The 25,295-nt window shown below is 43.5% G+C and overlaps 2 protein-coding genes across 2 annotated transcripts; one reads left to right on the forward strand and one right to left on the reverse strand.

The window, feature by feature from the left end:
* The first annotated feature begins 274 nt into the window (after positions 1 to 274).
* Positions 275 to 10,426, forward strand: LOC133518721 (integrator complex subunit 9). The gene is made up of 11 exons (XM_061852396.1): positions 275 to 376; positions 631 to 661; positions 1,406 to 1,597; positions 2,342 to 2,544; positions 3,022 to 3,254; positions 3,386 to 3,580; positions 5,507 to 5,733; positions 6,692 to 6,902; positions 7,175 to 7,355; positions 8,188 to 8,462; positions 9,241 to 10,426. The coding sequence occupies exons 2-11, from the start codon at positions 653 to 655 to the stop codon at positions 9,456 to 9,458; spliced, it is 1,944 nt and encodes a 647-aa protein (XP_061708380.1). The 5' UTR covers positions 275 to 376; positions 631 to 652; the 3' UTR covers positions 9,459 to 10,426.
* Positions 10,427 to 10,473: 47 nt separating this feature from the next.
* LOC133518736 (leucine carboxyl methyltransferase 1) lies at positions 10,474 to 24,552 on the reverse strand. The gene is made up of 6 exons (XM_061852419.1): positions 24,125 to 24,552; positions 22,418 to 22,601; positions 21,758 to 21,947; positions 21,414 to 21,489; positions 20,738 to 20,878; positions 10,474 to 17,953 (listed from the first exon to the last, which is right to left on the reverse strand). The coding sequence occupies exons 1-6, from the start codon at positions 24,344 to 24,346 to the stop codon at positions 17,801 to 17,803; spliced, it is 966 nt and encodes a 321-aa protein (XP_061708403.1). The 5' UTR covers positions 24,347 to 24,552; the 3' UTR covers positions 10,474 to 17,800.
* Between the last annotated feature and the right edge of the window lie 743 nt (positions 24,553 to 25,295).

Raw genomic sequence — 25,295 nt, forward strand, 5'->3', positions numbered from 1 at the left:
TCACTACTGAGGTGAAAAGTTGTATGTGTCACACGAGAGCAAAGTTATTTTACATGTCGTGTTTTTGAGTCCGTCGCTACGTTCAAGATACTAACGTAGAATCTTTCGCTTACTCAGGACTCAAAATCAACACTCGCAAGAATAACCAACTTTCCTCCCTTGTTGCACAAATACTATAGCACACATTAGTTTTTGTTTTACTCCCAAAGGAGCGTTCAGATTTGTTATAATCGGGGTAATATCCGAAAGTTACCCAAACAACGCTTGCGAACTGTCATCAATGTCAACCTGCTGACATTGACGTTTCATACAAAACACTATTCACTGTGGACGCTTTATATAGAATAAAAAGCTTGTATTATACATAAAATATAAGGTGTTACTCTCATTTTAATAGCGCCTTTTCTATTATAATCTATTTGCTTATATATTGCAATGACAAACGCTTCAAATTAAAGAAAATTTATTGTTTTGGACGTGGCTCCCGGCAAAGACAGACTTCCTTGGATTGCAACGTCTAAGTAATGTGTACCAGCACCAGCGTGTATCGGGAATGAACTCAAGATGAACTAAATAAACTGACTGCTGTAAAGCTTTTAGTTTTACGGAGCTTTATTTTTGTATTTTTAGGTTAAGGACTTTTGTTCCCATCATGAAGTTGGTAAGTTTATTTTTTTTCTATCTCATTTTAAAACAATTTTTTTGTTAGTTTTTTGTTGATATCCCTCTCTGCTCTATAAGCCAAGCGACTATATCACACTTATAAAAATACCACACAAATGCTCTTGAAACACCACACAAAAATCAGTTTCTATAAAAATCATTATAAAATGTATTACAACAAGCTGCACAATAAGTTATTTTTCACCACACCAGGTAAAAAGGCTCATTTTATTCTTTAAAAACTCATGAGGAAATTTCCTTTTGTCCAGAAGAGTGTTTCCTCATGTTAACTGGTAGAATCAAATATTAAGTGTTGATTTTGAATGATATATATTTAATAATGCTCATTTGATTTGTAAGTAAGTATGTAAGTAAACATTTTATTGTACAAGAGAAAATAAATATTGATTACATCAGATATAACATAATTTGTAATGTTTACAATTAGTATTTTCCTTGAGTTGGTATGGTAATTTTTTTTAACACATTCACTGCCAGACAAAAAACGGCTCGCTACCCCAGAAACCGGTGGTCTATAGCTGTGTACAAAACAACCCGCCCAGCGGGTTGTCCGGCATCTGAACAAAGTTCACGAGCGCCCACCAGGTGGGTTCCCGGCAGTGAATGTGTTAACTCAATGGCAAAGTTAGTTTAACTCTTGTACCTTAAAACCCTCGCAAAACAAATAGCTATTGCTAGTGATAAAAATTTATGAGTTACTAATATTAGTTTGTTTTTACAGTACTGCCTAAGCAGTGACGCAGCGAAGCCATGCTTCGTTCTATCATTCAAGGAGCTACTTATCATGCTGGATTGTGGGCTGTCGGCACATTCTGTGCTGAACTTCTTGCCACTGCCTCCAGTACCATCAGCAAGGCTTGCCAGTCTGCCTTCATACACTCCACCACATATTACAGATCCACTTTTAGAAGGGGTGAGTTACTTTGGAATAAATGGTTATTTAATCATTTGGTCCTCTTTAGGTCAAATCTTACTGGTAGTATTGATTTTAACCACTATCTAAAATAAATAAAAAGCCTTTTTATTTCTGGGTTACAGAACAAAAAATATAAAATGTTTACAACTTAATCTAGGATTTAAATCTATTATAAAAAATTATACCAGCGCTGGCATCATGGTTCGTTTTTTATCACTTGTCACTATGGCCATCACTTTTGCGCTTACATACTCGTTAGAATGTGACAGGCATGTGACAAATGATAAAGAGCCAACCATCTTAGCCCTACAGAACCCTCTTAAGATTTTTCCATTTTGTGCGGTCTTGGGCCTCCCATATCCAGTCGGCCCCACTACTTTAATTATGTCTGATAACATACTGATGAGCGTGCCAATTAACCACTATCTACAGACAAGTATTTCATCAAAATTGGTTCATAGATTTAAGCATCATAAACAAGCACAGTTAATTACACTTTTATTTATTTTATCAAGGGACAATCCTCTATTATTGGATTTCTTATCCCTTTGAACACAATGCCTATTTCGTATGGCAAGTTGTGAACTTGTCTAAAACCTTGTCAGATGATGAAGGTTGATTTGGGCTGTCGCTGGTCAGATGACGTCTTTGGCGGTAAAAAAGTTTAAGCTAATAAATTATAGGCTTTAGTCATGGCTTATTATTCAAATACAATTTAAAGATCATTCTTTCTTTTTCTAGGAGCTAAAAGAATGCTGTGGGCGCGTGTTCGTAGATTCAGCTCCAGAATGGGCCCCTCCGCTAGATAAAGTTGTAGATTTCGCACAGCTGGACGTGCTGCTGGTGTCCAACTACACCTGCATGCTAGCGCTGCCCTTCATTGTGGATACACCGGGGTTTAAAGGGCAGGTGCTTGCTACGGAGCCAACTTTGCAGATTGGGAGGTAACAACTTTTTCTCGTCACTTGTTGCCATTCTTACTGTCTTCTGTTCTGGATCACTTTTTAAACCCTAGTTTTATGATATTTAAATTAGTCAAACATGCATTTTTGTGGTAGTTGTTTTTTTTTTTCATTTTACTCACATAATACAAACACGCACACATCAGAATCATCACCAATACCTTTCTACTTTATCATATCCTCATGACTGAGGGACGTGATGACTGTGGACACTCTTCACCCGTGCTCTCCAAGCTTCTCTATTTTTGGCCCAGTGTATACTATCCTGTAATGTTGCTTTAGTTTCCGACGTTATTTTGACCACCCAACGCATGGCCATATGTCCATCTCTATAATTCCTTGGCATGCTTACAGTGATAATGAGCTTTTCCAGACTATCTGGTCCTGTTCTGCTCAAGATATTAGTTGCAAAGATATTTCCAAAAAGGAAATTAAGATATCTTTCTGTTTCTGTTTCAGATTCTACCTTGAAGAGCTCTCCGAATGGCTGTCAAACTGCAGCTCCGGCGCCGCAGCTAAACGCTGGAAGGAACTCCTTCACGTTTTACCACCACCACTGGCCCACGCTTCCAGACCCCGAGCTTGGCGTCGATTGTATTCTGCTGAGGCATTACAACGGGCGTTGGCAAGAGTACGAGTTGTTGGTTATGATGAACGCGTGGATATTTATGGCGCTTTGGATGCTACTCCAGGTATGAATTTAGACCAGTGTTGGTTTAAGAGATTTGATGCCCTAAGCTTTTTTTTGCTTAGGACAGCTCTGTGGCCTATTTGCTACGCATCTGTTTTCGTTTCGATCACTAAACAAATCTCTCATTTTCAGTGTCATCTGGCTTTTGTCTCGGCTCAGCCAACTGGGTACTGCGCTCAGCGCACGAAAAAGTAGCGTACGTCAGCGGCTCGTCTACTCTGACAACGCACCCCCGACCGATCAACCAGGCCGCATTACGTGGGGCAGATCTGCTTCTTTTGGCCGCACTCACGCAGACCCCCGCGCATAACCCGGACAACATGCTGGGTAAGAACTCCCTTAAATGAGAGCTCGTCTAGTATCAACTCTATGGCGTACTAGAGCATTTCATCTACTCTGACATCGCGCCCTCGATGATTAATCAGACCGCATTACGAGGGGCAGATCTACTTCTGTTATGCACATAACCCAGACGACATGCTCGGTAAGAAGTTTACAAAATGCTTATAGAGCGCTTATCTAATACCATCCCCCTAATGAAATGGGTTGGGCGCAGCGATTGATAATAAACATAGATGACGAACTAGCTTTGCAAAATGACCCCACACACATTGTGCCGAAGCGGGCGGGGCGTCAATTTTGTGCCGCGGAGCTATTTAGTTCGCAAATGGCGGCCCGTTGTCACAGTCGTAGTAAGAAGTATTAAAATTATATCTTTAATAAAAGAAATATGCCTTATTATGCGGATAAATGATGTGCTAGTCGTTCCAACAAACACTGGAAACAATATGGGATTACCTTTTACGTATAGCTTAGCTAGGATCATATTATTTTGATTTCTCTTGACCAAAACAGGTTTCATATGGGGATGATGTTATGCATTTTAAACAATCGTTGATATTAAGAAACTTTCATTTTAAATCAGTTCAGGTTGTTATTTTGATAATTTAAATTCGTGATAGTAAATACGAATCGTCGTTGTAGGTGGCGCTTTTTTATGTGTAGGTACATTTTTACTAAGTAAAGATCTCGCTGCTATTTATAACTTTTCGTTAAATTCGCGGAAGGCTGGACCGATTTGGCTAATTTTGGTATTGGAATATTTCTAGGTCCAGGGACGATTTGAACGGTGAAAAAATATGGAAAGAATGCAAGTGTGGGTGTTAAACCTACGTGGATCGTAAATAATAATGCACGCACTTAATAAACAATATGTAATGTCCGAATTACAGTTAATAAGTTATTATTAAACACAAGCGGTTAGCACAGGCAGTTCACCGAAACACTAGTTAGGTTCATGCACCATACCATTTATATTAGTCCGTGAATCCATAGGCTAGTATCACGATAAGCTACTAATCAAGTACGCGGATAGGATTTAACTAGCGCTGACGATGCGCGAGCGATCGATCCCGTGACGTAGGTAACACTGATGACGGACGCGGGCGGCGCGGCGCACGCGTTACCGCAACGGTTGCCAGCCCGCGCGCCGCCATGAGCCGCCGTCGGCTGTCGTGAGTGGGTCTACACGAAAAAGGTTTTGTGACTCTGTTTGTTTGCCACACAAAGAAATTAGTAAAAACAATAATGATATTTCCCCATTCCCATACAAACTGTTCCTACGACGACGTGTTCAATACGAATATCTGCATGAACGATACAATGTATTAATTGGTTCGGAGGCTTAATTGCCTTTCAACACGTGGGACAAATGAACAAATAATAAGCCTGTATATTAATACTATTTAAAATAAAATAACAAATTATCATAAAAAAATATTGCATTTAAAACGTTCTATATCGCATGAAACCGTCTACGTGGAGTTGGTTTCCATTGTCATGTATTTTCAAGTGTCAATGCTACAGCCAATCACAGCGCCTTATTTTATAATAGACCAATCGTAGTTTGGGTGGTTTAAATTGACTAATCATGGTCAAACGAAGTTTCGTCGAAGAAAACAAGACCTCAACATTGACGAGTTGCAATTGGTCCGTTATGAGTACTGCGTGTTTTAATAGTGGGGCCACTTTTACGCTGATATTTTGTTTGAGATTAGTCTTCTATGTTTTTTTCGTTCGCTGGTTGGGCGTAAGAATTTCTTTACAAAATTGTTATAAAGCGCTCATCTAGTATCGACTCCATAACAAAATGGCGTAAGTGAGTGACTCATCTATATACCAACTTACTACTTCTCTAAAACCAAGCCCAAATATGCAATAATTTTTCTAAAGCATGCATTTCTCTCTTGACAGGTGACTTATGCGTCCACTGCGCAACAACCCTCCGCGGCGGCGGCGGCGTTCTACTACCGGTCTACCCTTCAGGCGTCCTCTACGATCTGCTGGAATGTCTCGGCGCTCACCTGGAAGCGGCAGGCTTGGCGCATGTGCCTCTATACGTGCTTAGTGAGGTGGCCGACGCGTCGCTGGCTTACTCTAATATACTGGCTGAATGGGTCAGCCAGGCCAAGCAGGCTAAGGTAACTACCCGTCTACCCTTCTGGCGTTTTCTTCGATCTACTGGAGGATCTGGAAGCTCATCTAGAGACGGCAGGCTTAGCGCACGACCCGCTAATCGTGCTAACTTAGGTCGCGGAAGTGTTGCTGGCTTATTCTAATATACTGGCTGAGTGGGTCAGCCAGGCCAAGCAGGCTAAGGTAATTAACTACACGTCTACCCTTCTGGCGTTCTCTTTGATTTACTGGAGTGTCTGGGAGCTCATCTAGAGACGGCAGGCTTAGCGCACGACCCGCTATTCGTGCTAACTTAGGTCGCGGGAGTGTTGCTGGCTTATTCTAATATACTGGCTGAGTGGGTCAGCCAGGCCAAGCAGGCTAAGGTAATTAACTACACGTCTACCCTTCTGGCGTTCTCTTTGAGTGTCTGGGAGCTCATCTAGAGACGGCAGGCTTAGCGCACGACCCGCTATTCGTGCTAACTTAGGTCGCGGGAGTGTTGCTGGCTTATTCTAATATACTGGCTGAGTGGGTCAGCCAGGCCAAGCAGGCTAAGGTAATTAACTGCACGTCTACCCTGCTGGCGTTCTCTTTGATTTACTGGAGTGTCTGAGAGCTCATCTAGAGACGGCAGGCTTAGCGCACGACCCGCTATTCGTGCTAACTTAGGTCGCGCAGGCGTCGCTGGCTCATTCCAATATACTGGCGGAGTGGGTCAGCCAGGCCAAGCAGGCTAAGGTAACATTTTGAAGGAAAATACTGGAGAGAATTGTTAATACAAACAAACTACACAATGATCATGATTTGAACTGTCTAATCTTTTTTTATACCACGTCGTGAGCAAACAGGCATACGGCCCACCTGGCTGATTCATTAATAATACATTACTGCTTCTAGTGTGCCTAAGCTGGAAGGATGCAGTTGTAACTATAACTATAAATCCATTCTCAATGTCATCCATTTAAATTGCTCATTTTACAGGTATACCTTCCCGAAGAACCCTTCCCGCACGCAGCCCTGGCCCGCGGAGGCCGCCTCCGACACGCGCGGAGGCTCCACGACGACGCCTTCAGCCGGGACTTCCGGCAGCCGTGCGTCGTGTTCGCCGGACACCCGAGTCTGAGATTCGGCGCTGCTGTACATCTTGTGGAACTGTGGGCGCAGAACCCTATGCACGCTGTTATATTCACTGGTAAATAAGAATACTTCATTTAAAGTCTAGAATTATACTGTATAAGTGAAAGTGTAAAAGGCATCCGAACGTCAGTCTTCGCCCGACCTTGTTTGACTATTTCTCCGAATGTCGGGTTTCGCCCGAGCTTATAATGCCGCTGCCGGCCCTCTGTATGTGAGCGCGCGCTCCGAACGTCGGGTTTAATCGCTGCAGGCGCTCTGTTCGTAGAAGTACTAGAGATTCGAAGGCCATTGCTTGATAGATAAATTAATATACATGTTTGTTCACAGAACCTGACTTCCCATACTTAGAAGCGCTGGCACCGTTCCAACCGCTCGCCATGAAGGCTTTCCACTGCCCCATCGACACGTCCCTCAACTACAGCCAGGCTAACAAACTAGTCCGAGAGTTGCGGCCTCGAGAACTGGCGTTACCGGAGCAATATGCTGCACCTACTTCGGGACCCGCTAGGTATGTTCATATCGCTATGACGTTCCACTGCCCCATCGACACTGACGGTTATTGGCTGGTATTTCACTCAATTAAGGCTTTTATTAAGACATTACTCCTTCCCTGAATCTAATGTCTGAAACAGAATTTAGTAAATCAATAGCCGGGTCCACACGGCGAGCATACGCGCGAGGCAATTTCCTCACGCACAATACGGCCGAGGCACGTCTACACTGGCCGGTTTGCGCGTGAGGAAATTGCCTCGCGCGTATGCTCGCCGTGTGGACACAGCTATTAACTGGCATCTGTATTTTGTGTCTTTTAGTTCAAGTACAAGAAAACACGTGACGTGTAAATGTACATGTTTATGGTTCCGATTTAGGCCACAAGATGGCAGACTCTCAAAAATTCAAAGAATTTATTTGCATAGAACACAGTAATATAAAGGTCTTACAAGATAAAAGAAAATCCGTGCATTCAGCCTGCATATAATATAAAATAAAAATAAAAATATAATATAAAAATAGAAAATAATTTAAAAATATCAAAATTACACAATGTCAAGTAAAATAATAATCGAGGGTCGAAGTTAAACAAAATGTCAAAGTTATAATAAATAAAATAGAATTTACAATATTTCCTGAATATGAATGTCATTATCAACTAGAAATTTCAGCAGCATGTCAGTTGTGATCTAAATATTTTTGTACACTATAGAAACAATTATCAAGAAGCCGAGCAGGGCCTCCAACGCGCACGGTCACTATAAGAAATACTATGCCACACGCGACTTAAGCGTACAATTTGACTTGCAAGAGAAGGGAGGAGTTGTAACGTTTTTCGTCTATTCCAGACCGCACATCAGCGCCGACGTGCCCACGGTGGTGCTGCGGCGCGGCGGCGCGCGGGCGGTGGGGCTGCGGCGCCGCGCCGCGCGCGGGCTGCTGGCCGGCGCGCTGGCGCAGGCCCTGCAGCCCCGCCAGCTGCGGCCCGGCCTGCGCGCGGCGCCGCTGCAGGCGCTGCTGGCGCTGCGGGACTCGCGGCTGGAGCTGCAGCCGGTGGAGCCCGTCCCGAGGCTGCCCGGGGACGCGGCGCCGGAACCGGCGCGCTTGGAGTGGGGAGATTTAGGTAAGCTTTTTAGTAAACGCGGGAATTTGGGTGGGAGATTTTTTTTTTTGTTAGGGATTGAACTATCGGATAAGATAAGGAATTGAGAGATAAGAAAGATAACAAATATTACAGACATACTTGCTCGTATTGACCATCTAAAGTGCCCATCCAATTACAAGATAGAAAGACAACATTCGTCTGACTCTGGGGCCGTACTGGATGAGGGTTGCTGCAGACAGAGCCCAATGGAGACAGTTGGAGGAGGCCTGTGTCTTAACGGCACACCAAACTCGGGGATATACTATAATTATAAAATACTCATTTGAAATTTATATATATATATATATACTTTGGTATAAATGGCTTTATTATAACTGTCGTCGAAACATTTAAGGTATTTTTTTTTGTAAATTCCGTACGTAACTATTTCACTAACTACAATATACAATATCTACACGATGCTTTCAATACGATGGCTTCTGGGGTGTCATTATGTTACCAGAAAATTTCTAAACGTATCCCAAAGACACAAATATTCACTTACGAGTGTTGCTGAGCCTTTATAACGCGGCTTTATATTTCCCCCCTGATTTTCTACTTTATTTCAAATTGAGACGATTCAATTTTGCATAAACCCTGACACCCTTATACCTTATGTAATACTTACTAATACTTCAATACACTAACGCCGTAGCGCCCATGTACTTCGCAATCCACGGTACTCCGCAACCCACGGTACTCGGGGCCGACATTCTGTACAATAACACATTCCCATTTACAATCGTATTTGTTCCAGACGTGGAGCGCCTCGTCCGCGAGTTAGCCCGCGAAGGCCTCGGCGAGGCGCGCGTGGAGCCGGCGGCGGGCGGCGGGCGCGCCGTGCACCTGCCGCGCCACGACACGCTCGTGGTGGCCGAGCGCGGCAGCACGCACGTGTTCTGCGAGGCAAGAGCCCGGCCGCATGTGAGGCTGAAGCTGCGTAAGGCGCTCGCTGCGTGTTTGAATCACCTTTAACTTCAGCTGCGAGTCAAGCCCGCGGTACCTGCCGAGGCACGACACACTGGTCGTAGCTGAACGAGGCAGCACGCATGTGTTCTACGAGGCAAGAGCGAGGCAGCATGTGAGACTGAAGTTGTGTAATCATCTTTAACTTAAAAATATAACATCAGACACGAGTTAAGCCCGCAGCAGCCGGTGGCCGCGCCGTATACCAGCCGAGGCATGACACACAAGTCGTAGCTGAGCGGGACAGCACACATGTATTCTGCGAGGCAAAAGTGAGACCGGATATGAGGTTGAAGTTGCTCGCTGCGTGTTTCAATCAATTGTAATGCAAAAAACTTACAAACATTAATAACATCTGCCGCGCCAAGATACGGTTGTAGATGAGTGAGCCACCACATATGTTCTGCGAGGCAACAGCGAGATTCAACAATTATTACACACCCATTTATCTTTTCAACGCCGTATCCAACACAAAAGCTGTTTATTGGACGCCACGTCACCAAAGTGTCAAAAATGAAATTAAACTTTATGCATATGCAATTATGTCTATGTTGCTCTGTGATCTGTGACAGATATATATATCCGTCATTGGCGTCAAAAAGGTTAAGGTGCTCGCTATTGGACCATACTCCGACAAAATTTCTAGCCTCCCTGTATCTACCTACTCGTACAAATGCATGGCGCTCGCGAACTAACTCCACCACTTAGTTATGACGTATTTTAATTATACTGAAAAAAGGGTTCTCTATTGGGATACATCGACAAATTTCGGATGTACTGTCGCCATCAAATATATCGGAGCGGCCGAGGTGCTCATAAATATCTGAACACGCCTATGTTGTCAAGGCGCTAGAGTGCGTGCTCAGATATTTTTGAGCACCTTGGCCGCTCTGATATATCTGATAGCGACTGTACCAGTATTTTGTAATTTATAATAAGGTAATATTAGGCCGAATAAAATTTAATTTGAAATATAATAGATCTTGTTTTAATAACTATTGAAATAAGAAATGAAACAAACGGCTGCGTTAATATTGCATTTATACCATAAATAAATATTTTAACACTTATACATTATGTAATAAGTAATAATAAAACCAACTAAAATAGTGTTGTGATAACAAACGCCCGCACGAGCTGGCAACAGCGCAAATAAATCCGCACCATCGTCTACAGCTAACAATTTTGTAAATCCTATTAGTGGCCATCAAATACATCAGAGCGGCCGAGGTGCTCACATATATCTGAACACACCTCTATTGTGAAGGCGTTCGAGCGCGTGTTCAGATATTTTTGAGCACCTCGGCTGCTCCGATAAATCTGATGGCGATTGTAAAAGGACTGATCATTCAAAATAAATTATGTTAGTGCGCGATAAATAAAGTCAAAATAATAAAAAATAAATTGCCCTGGCAATTTTTTCTCGTCTTATAAAATAAAAATTGTAATACGAAAATACTTCGGGTAAACTCATTTAAAATTGTATCATTGTCCAGTCAAACTGCTTGAAATTTTAAGCAAAAACCTTTTTAAGAGATCTTAATAAGTCACGCGGCCAATGCAGCCATACTAAATTTACATTACATTACAGATGGAACAATTAACGCATAAGCCACCCATCGCACTCCGTTACATAAAGTAAGATTGAGACAGAAACAGCTCGCGCGGCGCGTTTTCGACAATATACACCTACTGAATAATCGCCTACGGTGCCGCCATAGCGGCCGCTCATATATCACCCTTGCTTTTGACTAATATAGCTCTCGCAGTGTAGAAAGAGGCGAATAGGCGGGTTCACACAGAGCGAACATACGCGCGAGGCAACTTCCTCGCGTACAAAATGGTCAGTGTAGACGTGCCTAGTGACGCCATCTTGCCGAGCAAATTGGTTTGGGTGCGGCAAACGTGCTGAGGCAAAAGTCCGGGCGTTTGCCGCGCGAGGAAATTTCCTCGCGAGGCTGCTCGCTCTGTGTGGACCCGCCTAATGACACGAAAACATGTATGGGATACACACGGGTATAACTAGTATAGAAACTATGTATATAGATAGTGAATTATGGTCAAAGACGCCTAAGATTGCTTCTGCAATGAAGAGAATGGGCCAGATGCAGCAGTGGCCGGGTGGCTTGGAAGTTATGGCGTTATCCACGAAAGATGCCGGTTTCGACCTCTTAGACCGCGAGCCAGGAACAGATTTCTATGACCAATCGCCTCCCGGGCGAAAATTCGTATAGTGGTTAACGGCTATGTATGATGAACCCTCGTGGACGTCAGATGCCGCTCCGTTGGTGGGTTGAGAAATGGCAGCGACCGAAACATGAAAAAAAATTGTCATGGCCTCCCTTTTGATACTTAGTCAGATGATAGTTCAGTTGCTAAATTGCTAATTAAAAAACGTCAGCCGGTTGTATCGCGGTGATAATGACCTTACTATAATAGCAATAACAAATCACGAAACTTTGCATGTAGATTACGCGATTTAAACAATACGCATACTTTGCGGACATAAAGTGGTAAGGCGCATATTTTTTACATGTTCATGTCATCAACTGGCGGTTTTTCCACCGCGGTACAAACGGCTGACTATTTTTTTAATTCATGATAGCATATAAACTATCATCTGACAAAGTATCCGCCGGGAGGCGATGACTGACGAAATATGCTCCTGGCTCGCGGTCTATCTACAATGACTACAATAGCAGGCTTATGTCCGATTCCCACCGACCGGCTAGGGCCGGACCGCACCGCAGCGCATTTTCAGTGTCTATACATTATGCATGGCAGATGGAGTCCGTCCGGAGCCGTCCGCGTCCGAGAGGAGCCGACCGGCTTACCGCCATACAAATGTGAAACGCGCTCCGATTCCGCCCGTTCTATGGGAATCGTACTTAAGTCATTGTTTCTTTAGTGTATGACATTTTCAATTTACAAGAATTATGTATTTTAAATGGCGTTTCATATCAAGACGTGCTGTGTGTGTGTGTGTCCTCTCTCTATAGTGCGACACCTATATGTATCAATTTTAACCAAAAGGTACCACTATTCAGTGACACAAGACACTACTAGCACAAAGCAAAAAAAAAAAAAGTGGTACCCTTTGAACAAGTACAGAGAGTATTAGCACAAGGCATTCGTCCCTCTCGCACTTACATACTCGCTAGAAAGAGACGCAGTCGACGAAGCGACATCACACAGGTAACATTAGAATAAAATTTCAACCGAAGAGATGAAAATTGAACCAAAAATACTCTAATATATGATTTTAAAATATAAAAACCAGTTCCAAATCAAGAGGTATTTCATAACACACAATTTTACGTACAATCTGACTAGATTTGAAATCGAATAGGAAGTATTACTGCAATATTCTGCCTTCAGAGAGCAGCATTATCACATATCCTAAACCATAGAGTAACTTATGCTTTAAACAGCTTTTTGAGATGTTTTCTCTATAACATTGATGCATCAAGGTTTGTTTCAGAGGCTTCAAATCGAAATCTACCTCTTTATCGCTCGAAAATGCAAGAGTGATAGAGGCAGACACCGAAACTTCGATTTTCGTGTTTCGCGATAGGCCCTCAGTATATGCTAGAGGTGCCCCCTACGCAGAGTTTTGCTTAATATTCCCTATGTTGGCGCGGGTGGAACTTGGATTTTTTGCGTCTTTATAAATTGTTTTTGTCGTATATATTTTCATGAATATTATATTTTTGGTTCAACTCCCAAAAGCCTAGTGCTAATCTGACCGGTATCACAATGGACATGGTAATTTACAGTGCATCTAATTCTTAACTAGGTACACAAATTACTTGAATTTATTTTTGTGAACTGTTTTCATAAGGGCATATAGTCAGAGTCTATATAAAATGGCTAAAGGTATCAATAGAAATGGCTAGAATATTGACTGGACACTGTAAGTCGAAAAAACACATGTTATAAATTGGAAATAAACAAGATGCGACATGCAGGTTCTGCTAGGAGTCAGAGGAAACTGGAATGCACATTCTCTGTTCCTGTGGACCAGTCATGTCAAATAGAAGTACCTAATCATGGCGGCACGTATTGCAACCCTATGAGGTACAGAACATTACGGCCCAATGAATCTGGAACTTCCTGGATTCAACGGGCATTGGTAATGAACTTTAAAGGGCTGTCACAATAGTTCACTGCTTGGACGACGTGGCACTCAAAAGGCCAGCAACTACATATAGTATCTGCCAACACGAATATTCTCAGAAAAATTTTTTTTGACCAAATCTATATATTTCTCTGTATATTTAGGTATTTAAATAAAAGTAAACAAAATCTACCCTCAAATGGCTCCCATTACATGATCAAATAATGTAGGTTAAAGTCAGGTTGTTCAGTTACAGATCCAAGCGGTTTTGTATTTGGTTGGTTAACCGATGTTATAACTACCCGAATACGTACAAATTGTTTGTTTACTTTTATTTCAATATCTAAATATACAGTGTATAAACGCAATCATCTGCAATTTCGATTTTATTGATTAATCAATCTCTAAAAAACATGCTTATAAAGAATAATAAATTAATAATTTCCATGTGTTTTTTTTTTGCGGGAGCTATGTACTTGTAATGCCATTTAGCCAGGCTACTTTGCTCTTTAGCCATATTTATTTACCCCGACCAAACCGTGTAGTTTTTTACTAACATACAATTTTGAGTTTTGATATGGATATTTCGTCTTACGCTAAGCTCTGTCTCGGCATTTCAAAATTACACGTAAATACAATTCGATCGGGTTTTTGATGAATTTAAGTTAATGTTAGATAGATTAGACCGCCCGCACACTATAGAATTTGGACATTAGATTTAGAGCAAGACCAAGATAAGTTGGCAGCGATTTTGATAGCCCAGCCTGTGTAAATGTTAAGTAAACGTCATAATTCCATAGAAGTTTGACGTTTAAAATAACACTCTCACGTCAAAATCGCTGCCAACTTATCTTGGTCTGACTCTAGTAGATACACATTTATCATTAACAGCTGTACATTAAAAATGATACATAAATAAGTCAATCTGAGTATGAGAGGCCTAACCTAAAATTCGACAGTAAGAGAACATGTAAACGACCCGATCAAATTGGCACGATTCGTACGATTGCAAGTTTAAGTAGGAAATACATTAGTTAAAGCCTGACCAGTTATATATGACCACGCGCCATATTGCGGAATTTCATTGGAACTAAATTTTTCATACTAAACTGAACTGTCATGAGAAAAAAGCGGCCTCATGACAATGATCATATATTTCTGGTCGGGTTTAAATATCAAACGAAGTATAACAACACACAATTTTTTAGGTACTGGGCTATAATATAACCACGAAAACCGATATTCGAAAATTTCGAGCAACTCTATCACTCTTTGATTGGAGTAAAAGAGAAAAATTCCCGTGTGCGAACATCGATGTTCGCGGTAGGCCCTCTGATGTGCCGTCAGAAAGTTTCCATTGTGGGGAAATTTCCTTAAGGGAAATTTTAGGAATTATATTGTTGTATGGGAATATAAATTTTCCTTTTACAAAATGAAAGTTTCCTTTGTCAATTGTTAAAATTTCCGAAAACTTTTTTTAGAAACTACAACTTTTATATCTGCTATTTTGGGGGTAGTACAACTGGGTAGACGCTGTCTCTCTTTAATTGTAGTCTAAAGAAAGAGATAGTAAGCGATAGATACAAAATCGACCGAAGCCGAGATTTAGAGCATGAACCCGAGAAAATATCAATAAACTATGTTAAAAAAATATCGTTATGAATACTATTTCAGTATAAAAATATTTACTAAAATTGGTCAAAACATACAAATTCAACGTCGAAAAATATAATTGACGCATCTATTTCAACATTTAGTACCTTATTTCTTTGTGAGGTTCATAATATCTACAGATTTTACGACAAAATCTTGTATTTTCTCGGGTTAACATCGGGTAGTGTGTAAGCGCTCTAATCGTCCAGGTGCCTACACAAAAATGACAATTTCTCAACTCAAGACTCTAGAACTTAAGTTGTTTTGGTTTGAGGTCGCAATCAGTCCACATACAATACGGTTCACGTGTTTTAGCCCAGACTCGACAGAGCAGCGCCGTAAGGTCATATACATAGATAGATATATATTACTATATATTTTATGTATATTATGCATAAATCGTTATCGCGGGGGCAACAACGATATTATACATAGATCGTTATCACGGGAGCAACAACGATTTGACAGTACTGAAAAATTTGACAAACAAAAGTGACACTCTTATCGAGAAACGTTTATGAGTTCAAAATGTAGCAGTTGGAAATTTAGATAAAATGTTGGTCATCTATTACGAAAATCAAAATAAAATATTTTAGAAAGCAAATACCGATATCAAATTAAATATATTGGTAACTTATTATTCAAGTTGATACGTTGACTCATAGGTAAGTATTTACATGTGAAATAAGAGTTTTATTAAACTTTTCCAACGAAAACTTCATGAAAAAGATGAAGTACATCTGGTCGTAACTGGTGACCGAGGAGGCGGCGGCTTCCTCGCACAACGTATCAGTATTGCGATACGAGGAACTGCTGCCAGCATCCTTGATACAACGCCTCAAGGGCCTATTTTAAATATATAAGCTAGTTATAGTAATTGTCTGTATATATCCATTACGTATATTGTTATTCACATCTTAAGAGGTTTAGAATGTGTAGGCAGAATATCCCGTTTATATAAAAACAGGCATTCTGTTACATGTGTTCTTTGACAGGCTTGCTTTTGCTCCCGCGATAACGATGTACTCATATGAGTCTGCCTGTGACCACGGACGTAATGTCACGTTCGAAACGTCAGGCCAAATAATAAAAGTGTACGCATTTAAGTCCCGATTCAGTTTTATAAATTAATAAATTATGAGTGAAAGCAGCGTTAGTTTAAATCAATATGCAGTAAGATTAGTTTTTAACCCCCCGACAGAAAAAGAGGGGTGATATATATTTGACCTCAATGTCTGTCTGTGTCATCGTAGCTCTAGCTCCAACGGATGGACCGATTCCGATGCGGTTTTTTTTACGTGAAAGTGAATTTCTTTGCGATAATTCGTAGTGTTTGAGCGAAATTGATCCAGAAATTTGTAGAATATCAGCTCGTTTCTCATTTTAGAAAGCCATTTTTGGCATATGATTGATTTTTGGCATAATGCGTAGTTTTTTAAATTAAAAATTATTTATTGAATATGAATAGTTATATTTGATGGATGATTTTAGTCAAGAAAAGTCCTGACAGTCAAAGATCCGATATTCTCCAGGGCTCCCATATGGCTCTTCGGACGTCTTTGATATTGTTTCGCGACTTTTTGTACTGATGTTTGGTCAAAACATGTACAGGCTAGGCGTTATAAAGTGTTTACAAGACCGCGAGGTCACCACTCACACAGACAAGCAGACAGGCGTTTTATACGCGCATATAAGCTCGTTTTTCGAAGCGCGTACAGGCCAAATGTAGCGAAATGTAGCGCGCGTGTATTATATACGCGCATAAAAAAAACGCTAATCTGAAACCGCCCTTACTCATAAACACGGTACAAGCCCCAATTTTTTTATACTACGTCGGTGGCAAACAATCATGCGGCCTGCCTGATGGAAAGTAGTCTCGTCTGTGTACGCCTGCAACTCCAGAGAGCCAAGTTAAGTCCAGATCTACGCGTTAAGGTTAATATCGGCAAACAGATCGCCTCGGGAGGCAACAGTGAGGGCGTAGTGCGTGTGTAACTTTTGCAGGTCAAGTCCAGGTCTACGCGTTAAGGTCGATATCAGCAAACAAATCGCCTCGAGAGGCGACAGTGAGCGCGTAATGCGTGTATAATTATTGCAGGTAAAGTCCAGGTCTACGCGTTAAGGTCGATATCAGCAAACAAATGGCCTCGGGAGGCGACAGTGAGCGCGTAATGCGTGTATAATTATTGCAGGTCAAGTCCAGGTCTACGCGTTAAGGTCGATATCAGCAAACAAATCGCCTCGAAAGGCGACAGCGAGCGCGTAGTGCGTGTATAATTATTGCAGGTCAAGTCCAGGTCTACGCGTTAAGGTCGATATCAGCAAACAAATCGCCTCGGGAGGCGACAGTGAGCGCGTAATGCGTGTATAATTATTGCAGGTCAAGTCCAGGTCTACGCGTTAAGGTCGATATCAGCAAACAAATCGCCTCGGGAGGCGACAGTGAGCGCGTAATGCGTGTATAATTATTGCAGGTCAAGTCTAGGTCTACGCGTTAAGGTCGATATCAGCAAACAAATCGCCTCGGGAGGCGACAGTGAGCGCGTAATGCGTGTATAATTATTGCAGGTCAAGTCTAGGTCTACGCGTTAAGGTCGATATCAGCAAACAAATCGCCTCGGGAGGCGACAGTGAGCGCGTAATGTGCGTGTAACTGCTGTAGTAGTTCACGCTCGTCCAGAGGTTCCAGGGCTTCGACGCGGGCGCGCTCTTCTTCGCTTAGCGAGCGCCATACCTGTGCACACACACACTCTTGGTTTTAGTTGCATACTTTTAAAGAACTAAACGATTGTGCTCGTGCCACTCATAATAATGAGAAAATCAGAGTGTTTCGAAATCATATGTATAAAATATAATATTTTAGTATCCGGCAATATTTAATACCGAGTGATAGACCACAGAAACCATTTTTACCATTACTTACAGAACAAAACATTGGAAAATTTGACGGCCCGTAAATTAAAAAATTCGATAAAAATATGTACGAGTACCTACTTACTATGCACGTCGTTCGAGAAATATTTCATGGTTGTTTACTGACCAATCACGACAGAAGGTCTGCTAATGCCGCGCGCCAACCTCGCCACACCCGAGCGACCAGGTTCCGTATCAGATCGTAAATGAACCTTATTACTACGTCACAAGGCCCAATATTGAGTGTGTTACCGCTACGCACCGTGTCCATGTCCCAGCTGCGAGCCATGTCGCCCACCTCGCACACCCGAGCGACCAGGTTCCGTATCAGGGGGCCTACCGCGAAAACCGAAATTCGCAAATTGCGGGGATCTTTCTCTTTTACTCTTAGTAAGACGTCATTAGAGTGACAGAGAAAAATGCCCGCAATTGACGAATTTCGATTTTCCTGGTAGCCGCCCAGATCATGAATGAACCTTATTACTACGTCAGAAGGCCCACTATTGAGTGTGTTACCGCTACGCACCGTGTCCATGTCCCAGCCGCGCGCCGTGTCGTACCCGGCGGCCAGCAGGCGGGCGGCCGCGGCGCCCGGCGCGTCCATGTGCCGCGCGCCCACCTCCCTCACCCGAGCGACCAGGTTCCGTATCAGATCGTGAATGAACCTTATCACTAGGTCACAAGGCCCACTATTGAGTGTGTTACCGCTACGCACCGTGTCCATGTCCCAGCCGCGCGCCGTGTCGTACCCGGCGGCCAGCAGGCGGGCGGCCGCGGCGCCCGGCGCGTCCATGTGCCGCGCGCCCACCTCCCTCACCCGAGCGACCAGGTTCCGTATCAGATCGTGAATGAACCTTATCACTAGGTCACAAGGCCCACTATTGAGTGTGTTACCGCTACGCACCGTGTCCATGTCCCAGCCGCGCGCCGTGTCGTACCCGGCGGCCAGCAGGCGGGCGGCCGCGGCGCCCGGCGCGTCCATGTGCCGCGCGCCCACCTCCCTCACCCGAGCGACCAGGTTCCGTATCAGATCGTGAATGAACCTTATCACTAGGTCACAAGGCCCACTATTGAGTGTGTTACCGCTACGCACCGTGTCCATGTCCCAGCCGCGCGCCGTGTCGTACCCGGCGGCCAGCAGGCGGGCGGCCGCGGCGCCCGGCGCGTCCATGTGCCGCGCGCCCACCTCCCTCACCCGAGCGACCAGGTTCCGTATCAGATCGTGAATGAACCTTATCACTAGGTCACAAGGCCCACTATTGAGTGTGTTACCGCTACGCACCGTGTCCATGTCCCAGCCGCGCGCCGTGTCGTACCCGGCGGCCAGCAGGCGGGCGGCCGCGGCGCCCGGCGCGTCCATGTGCCGCGCGCCCACCTCCCTCACCCGAGCGACCAGGTTCCGTATCAGATCGTGAATGAACCTTATCACTAGGTCACAAGGCCCACTATTGAGTGTGTTACCGCTACGCACCGTGTCCATGTCCCAGCCGCGCGCCGTGTCGTACCCGGCGGCCAGCAGGCGGGCGGCCGCGGCGCCCGGCGCGTCCATGTGCCGCGCGCCCACCTCCCTCACCCGAGCGACCAGGTTCCGTATCAGATCGTGAATGAACCTTATCACTAGGTCACAAGGCCCACTATTGAGTGTGTTACCGCTACGCACCGTGTCCATGTCCCAGCCGCGCGCCGTGTCGTACCCGGCGGCCAGCAGGCGGGCGGCCGCGGCGCCCGGCGCGTCCATGTGCCGCGCGCCCACCTCCCTCACCCGAGCGACCAGGTTCCGTATCAGATCGTGAATGAACCTTATCACTAGGTCACAAGGCCCACTATTGAGTGTGTTACCGCTACGCACCGTGTCCATGTCCCAGCCGCGCGCCGTGTCGTACCCGGCGGCCAGCAGGCGGGCGGCCGCGGCGCCCGGCGCGTCCATGTGCCGCGCGCCCACCTCCCTCACCCGAGCGACCAGGTTCCGTATCAGATCGTGAATGAACCTTATCACTAGGTCACAAGGCCCACTATTGAGTGTGTTACCGCTACGCACCGTGTCCATGTCCCAGCCGCGCGCCGTGTCGTACCCGGCGGCCAGCAGGCGGGCGGCCGCGGCGCCCGGCGCGTCCATGTGCCGCGCGCCCACCTCCCTCACCCGAGCGACCAGGTTCCGTATCAGATCGTGAATGAACCTTATCACTAGGTCACAAGGCCCACTATTGAGTGTGTTACCGCTACGCACCGTGTCCATGTCCCAGCCGCGCGCCGTGTCGTACCCGGCGGCCAGCAGGCGGGCGGCCGCGGCGCCCGGCGCGTCCATGTGCCGCGCGCCCACCTCCCTCACCCGAGCGACCAGGTTCCGTATCAGATCGTGAATGAACCTTATCACTAGGTCACAAGGCCCACTATTGAGTGTGTTACCGCTACGCACCGTGTCCATGTCCCAGCCGCGCGCCGTGTCGTACCCGGCGGCCAGCAGGCGGGCGGCCGCGGCGCCCGGCGCGTCCATGTGCCGCGCGCCCACCTCCCTCACCCGAGCGACCAGGTTCCGTATCAGATCGTGAATGAACCTTATCACTAGGTCACAAGGCCCACTATTGAGTGTGTTACCGCTACGCACCGTGTCCATGTCCCAGCCGCGCGCCGTGTCGTACCCGGCGGCCAGCAGGCGGGCGGCCGCGGCGCCCGGCGCGTCCATGTGCCGCGCGCCCACCTCGCCGCACCCGCGGGAGACTAGGTTGCGTATCATTACCTCGCCGAACTACAATTAAAAATAACTTGGTCTTTTTAGCCCGTACCCAAAGATATATATATACAAGAAATGCTCGTTTAAAGGTATAAGATAAACTAAATCACATATTCTTTACCAATATCCAGACTCGACTATATATAAAGTTCATTATCAGTGATCGGAACTATGGGAGTAAAACTTTAACAAAACTTGTTAAGCGGACATAAAATAGTGCATACAGCCCTAAAAATATTCATGTCCATAGGGATAGGAATAGTATAGTACTTACAGCCATAAAAATATTTACATTCATAGATATTGGAATATTTTTAAGACTATAAGCACTCTTTTTACGTCCGCTTGATAAGTTTTGTTAAAGTTTTACTCCCATAGTTCCGATCACTGTTCATTATACAAAACTTTAGTAAATATTTAATTTGAGCCATCATTTTTAACTGACTTGGAAGTGAGGTGGTTTTATTTCAAATGGGAATATTGGGATTAGTCGGATTTTGTAACGTGTTCCTAGATAGTACTATTTGAAACCCTATACTCGTTAACTCACCTTGTCGTCGAGATTGCACTGCTCATACACAACAAGCACCTGCTTGGGGAACTGCTGCGCCAAAAGTCGGAGTAATCTGTAGACAAGAGTAAATCAGATCAAAACCCACTCTCAAACTCCAAGTTCTACCACCTACCTAGGACCTACTCCAAGCTTGGGACTCTATTCAATTACGTGAGGCAATGTAGTTTTTTCGCTTGGGCACGGTTACAGTTTTCATCTCAATACAATTTATAACATTACGACGCAATTGAACAGCTACCGTTCAGGGCCGGCGGTCAGGGAGCGCAGCACGCCGGGCTCATCGCGCAGGTACATGCAGAATAGAATAACCCTACAATTACCTGTTAGCTGCGTCCTCCCGGAGATACACCAGTACGCATTCAGCCAGCACTAGGGTTGGCGCGTCTGGTCGAGCGCTAGCGGCGGTGAGGGCGCGCAGCACGCCGGGCTCGTCACGCAAATCCACGCCGCACAGGTGGTAACCATCGGCGTGGAGGTCGGCGCCGCCGGCGCGGATGGCTACTTCACCGTCTAAGATATAAACATTGTTGGGTGCGCATTAAAAATAACAACACTAAAATAATATAAGTTCCGAAAAACTCATTGGTACGATTTGAACCCGCGACCTCCAGATTGAAAGTCGGACGTCATATCCACTCGGCCACCACCGCTTCAACAACACTATCCAATAAAAATGTTTCTCCTTTTCGTAGTCCCCAAAAAACATTTAACGAAAAGGAACCAACTGCCCAAAACAAAATGCCAAGACTCCCGAGAAGAAAATGCATGAGTTCTTGTAAAATTAAATCACTATGGTTATGCCTATACTATTTTAATAATTGCCTCGATTTCTCCAATATCTGATCATTAGATCCTAACCTATATAATTTACCAACTATGATAGAAAAAAATTATTTTCTAAATTAATTAAATTCTTCTTAAGTTCTTATATGAACAAAATGCAATTTAACTATTATTCATTCAAGAAATACTTCACCTACCTTCATTGGTGATTTTCTCAAGCAGCTGCTTATTCCGCTTTATAATCTGGCACTTTTTGGCGGTGACTGTGGGAAAGTCCAGCTCAATGAAGTTGCCAACGGCCTGTGTGACGTCACGGAGCCGCCAGAACAGAGTGTCAAACCCACAGCCGAGGTTCAGCACTTGGCACTTGCTGTCACACCGCTGTAAATAACAGATACACGTAAGCATAACATTCAGGCTAAGGGATTAAACTAAAATAGAGAATAAGATTTTCCGATATTAGAAAAAGGACAGATAGATAGATATGTTTATTTGAATGCTGCAGAAACATACAATTTACAAATACATTACAAACAATAAAACTAAAGTACACAATTTGATTAACAGAAAAGATAATATCTCTAAACACAAGAAATGGATTTACTTGCTGTACACTGTGTGCATTGCAGCAAAAACAAAAGAGTTCCGACTCAGCATTGCAGTATCTTTTTAAATTGATGTTAAAAGTTTACTTATTTTTGAGTACTAGTAACTGTTGCCTCACACTTTGCTTAGGGCATGAAATGAAAATGTGGCAAGGCTCAATGACGGGAGGTGGACAGGAAAGGTGTGGTGAGCAACCAAAGAATGGCAAAGCGTGAGAAAACAAATAATTCTTCTTTATGGCCCAGATGACTATTACACATAAAAAATCAAACAAATTTTATTCTCTTGAGACCCTGAATCATTTGTTTTGTTTTTGGATTTGGAACTCTTAGTTACAGAATGAAAGTTCAAAATAGACTGTAATATGTACAAAAATTTGTATGCTTAGGAATCTTAGGATGGGATATAAAAAATGCATGGGTGGATTATAGTTTTTTTAGTAGATAATTAATTTTGTGCCAAGCAGAAACTTCTGTGAACAATGCTATTGCAGTATGACTTGGAACTCCAGTAGCTGTTTAAGAGGTATATCACTCTTATCATAGATGTCGCTCAGGCCTCCTAAGGCAAATATTTGGTGGAAATATTCACTGTATTGGGCAAGGTCTTGGTGGCTCAAATGGCAAAACACTGGACTAGCGATCCAGTAGTTGTTGGTTCAAGTCCCACCCAAGACAGTGAATTTTTCCACATTTGATTTGTTTCTAAACTTAAGTAGATAATATCATGTAAATCTAAAAATTTTAGTGAATGCTGTTATAGAAAACATTATGTAAATATAAATAATTTGAAAATAAAAATGACATTGTGCTGAGAAAAAGGGGAAAGAGGCTAATCAAAAAGATACTGTTATAAATACAAGCAACCCAACATCAATGTTTTACAGTTCATTGCATCAAATAATTATCTGTGTCTGTCCTTGCATCCTTGCCAAGATTGCACAAGGGTATAATTAGGACATGAAATGAAGACATCAAAGTGGCAAAAAAGAAGAGCCAAATAAACTACTCAAATAAAATAAAATAATTATAATAAAGTGATATCAAGTGGAAAGTAGCAGCAAGACTAATGATCTGTTAATAAAGTACTATTATTAAACACATATGTTCATGTTCATGCCATATCAAAGGCCATTCCTATTAGCAAGGCAGTGACAATTTACAGATTATTACAACTATCAAATACATAGATAAGGATAAGCATTCATGTCTGGCAAGAATCAAAAATATGTCTTGCTTTTCAAGTGACACATACATCATAATGTAAGCTAAGTAGGAGCTGTACTTAAGCAGCATTACCTCGAGAAACTGATGGATGAACATCTCTACAGCGCGCACCCGCGCATAGTATCCACGGTGGATCTCAGGCGCCCTGCGCTCGGCGCGAGGGCGCGAGAATAGGCGCACATAAGGGTCACTCCAGTACCCCAGCTCTACAGCACCCCGCTTGCACTCAGTAGCGTCCGAGTTCGTCGCCGCCACCGCCTCGTCTTCCTCCGACCACGACACCAGCTTATTCATGGCGCTACCATCCCCCGCTGCATTCCAGCGCGCCAGCTCGGCGCTCGACAGCTGCCGGCACCCGCCGACCTGGACGGCTAGTCGTCTAGCGCTGTAACGAAGCCCCAAAAGCTTCGGTAGAGCGTTCTTAAAGTGAGTAAATTAGTGAAACAATCTGACAGCTAAACCACCTGAATGACAGAACACCCTTACCACAGATAAGATACAAAGGCTTCATGTTGCATTATCTGACAAAAGCGCCAAATACATCCACACTTCTCGATATCGGGTCCGAAATCAGTCCCAATGTCGGGCCTGATAATTGTTTTCCGCTTCACGGATAATCAGCACATCTTTTATATTATTTGACATATACAAATCGTAAGTCTCTAACAGCCAGAAATGTTCAATGATTCATATTTTTGCATATGAACCTTTTTTTACATTTCAAATAAGAATAAGAATAAGAATAAGAATAATAATTATTTATTGTCACAAACATACAAGAATACAAAGACGTTAAAAGAAAAACAAACAAGTAGACACGTTGAATAGAAGAGCAGCAACAATAAAATTAACATAATTTCTTAAGTCTATCCAAATTATGCAAACAATAGTGTGACAAAAGGGATGGACTCAGCATTTGCTGTGTTAGCAAGCATTTGCAAACTGGCTGTCACAGCGCTGGTTTTCAGTTCACCCCTAATTATAAGTAAATATTAAAATATATATAAGTATTTTAAAATTTATTAACAACTAAATCTAAGTTGACTTAGCAAGGGTAAGGCATGAAAAGAAAAAAAAAGACTATTAGCTAGGGCAAGACATGAAAAAAAAGGTACTGTTCATTAAGTGTTTCAGAGGTGCTTAAGTATTCTTCTGTTTATAGAGTAATATTGATTCCAGTTTAGTTTTAAAAGTATTTTGGGACACATTATTTCTAAGAGGTGGTGGCAGATCGTTCCAGATT

This window comes from Cydia pomonella, chromosome 6 (genome assembly GCF_033807575.1).
Source record: "Cydia pomonella isolate Wapato2018A chromosome 6, ilCydPomo1, whole genome shotgun sequence".
Classification (NCBI taxonomy): domain Eukaryota; kingdom Metazoa; phylum Arthropoda; class Insecta; order Lepidoptera; family Tortricidae; genus Cydia; species Cydia pomonella.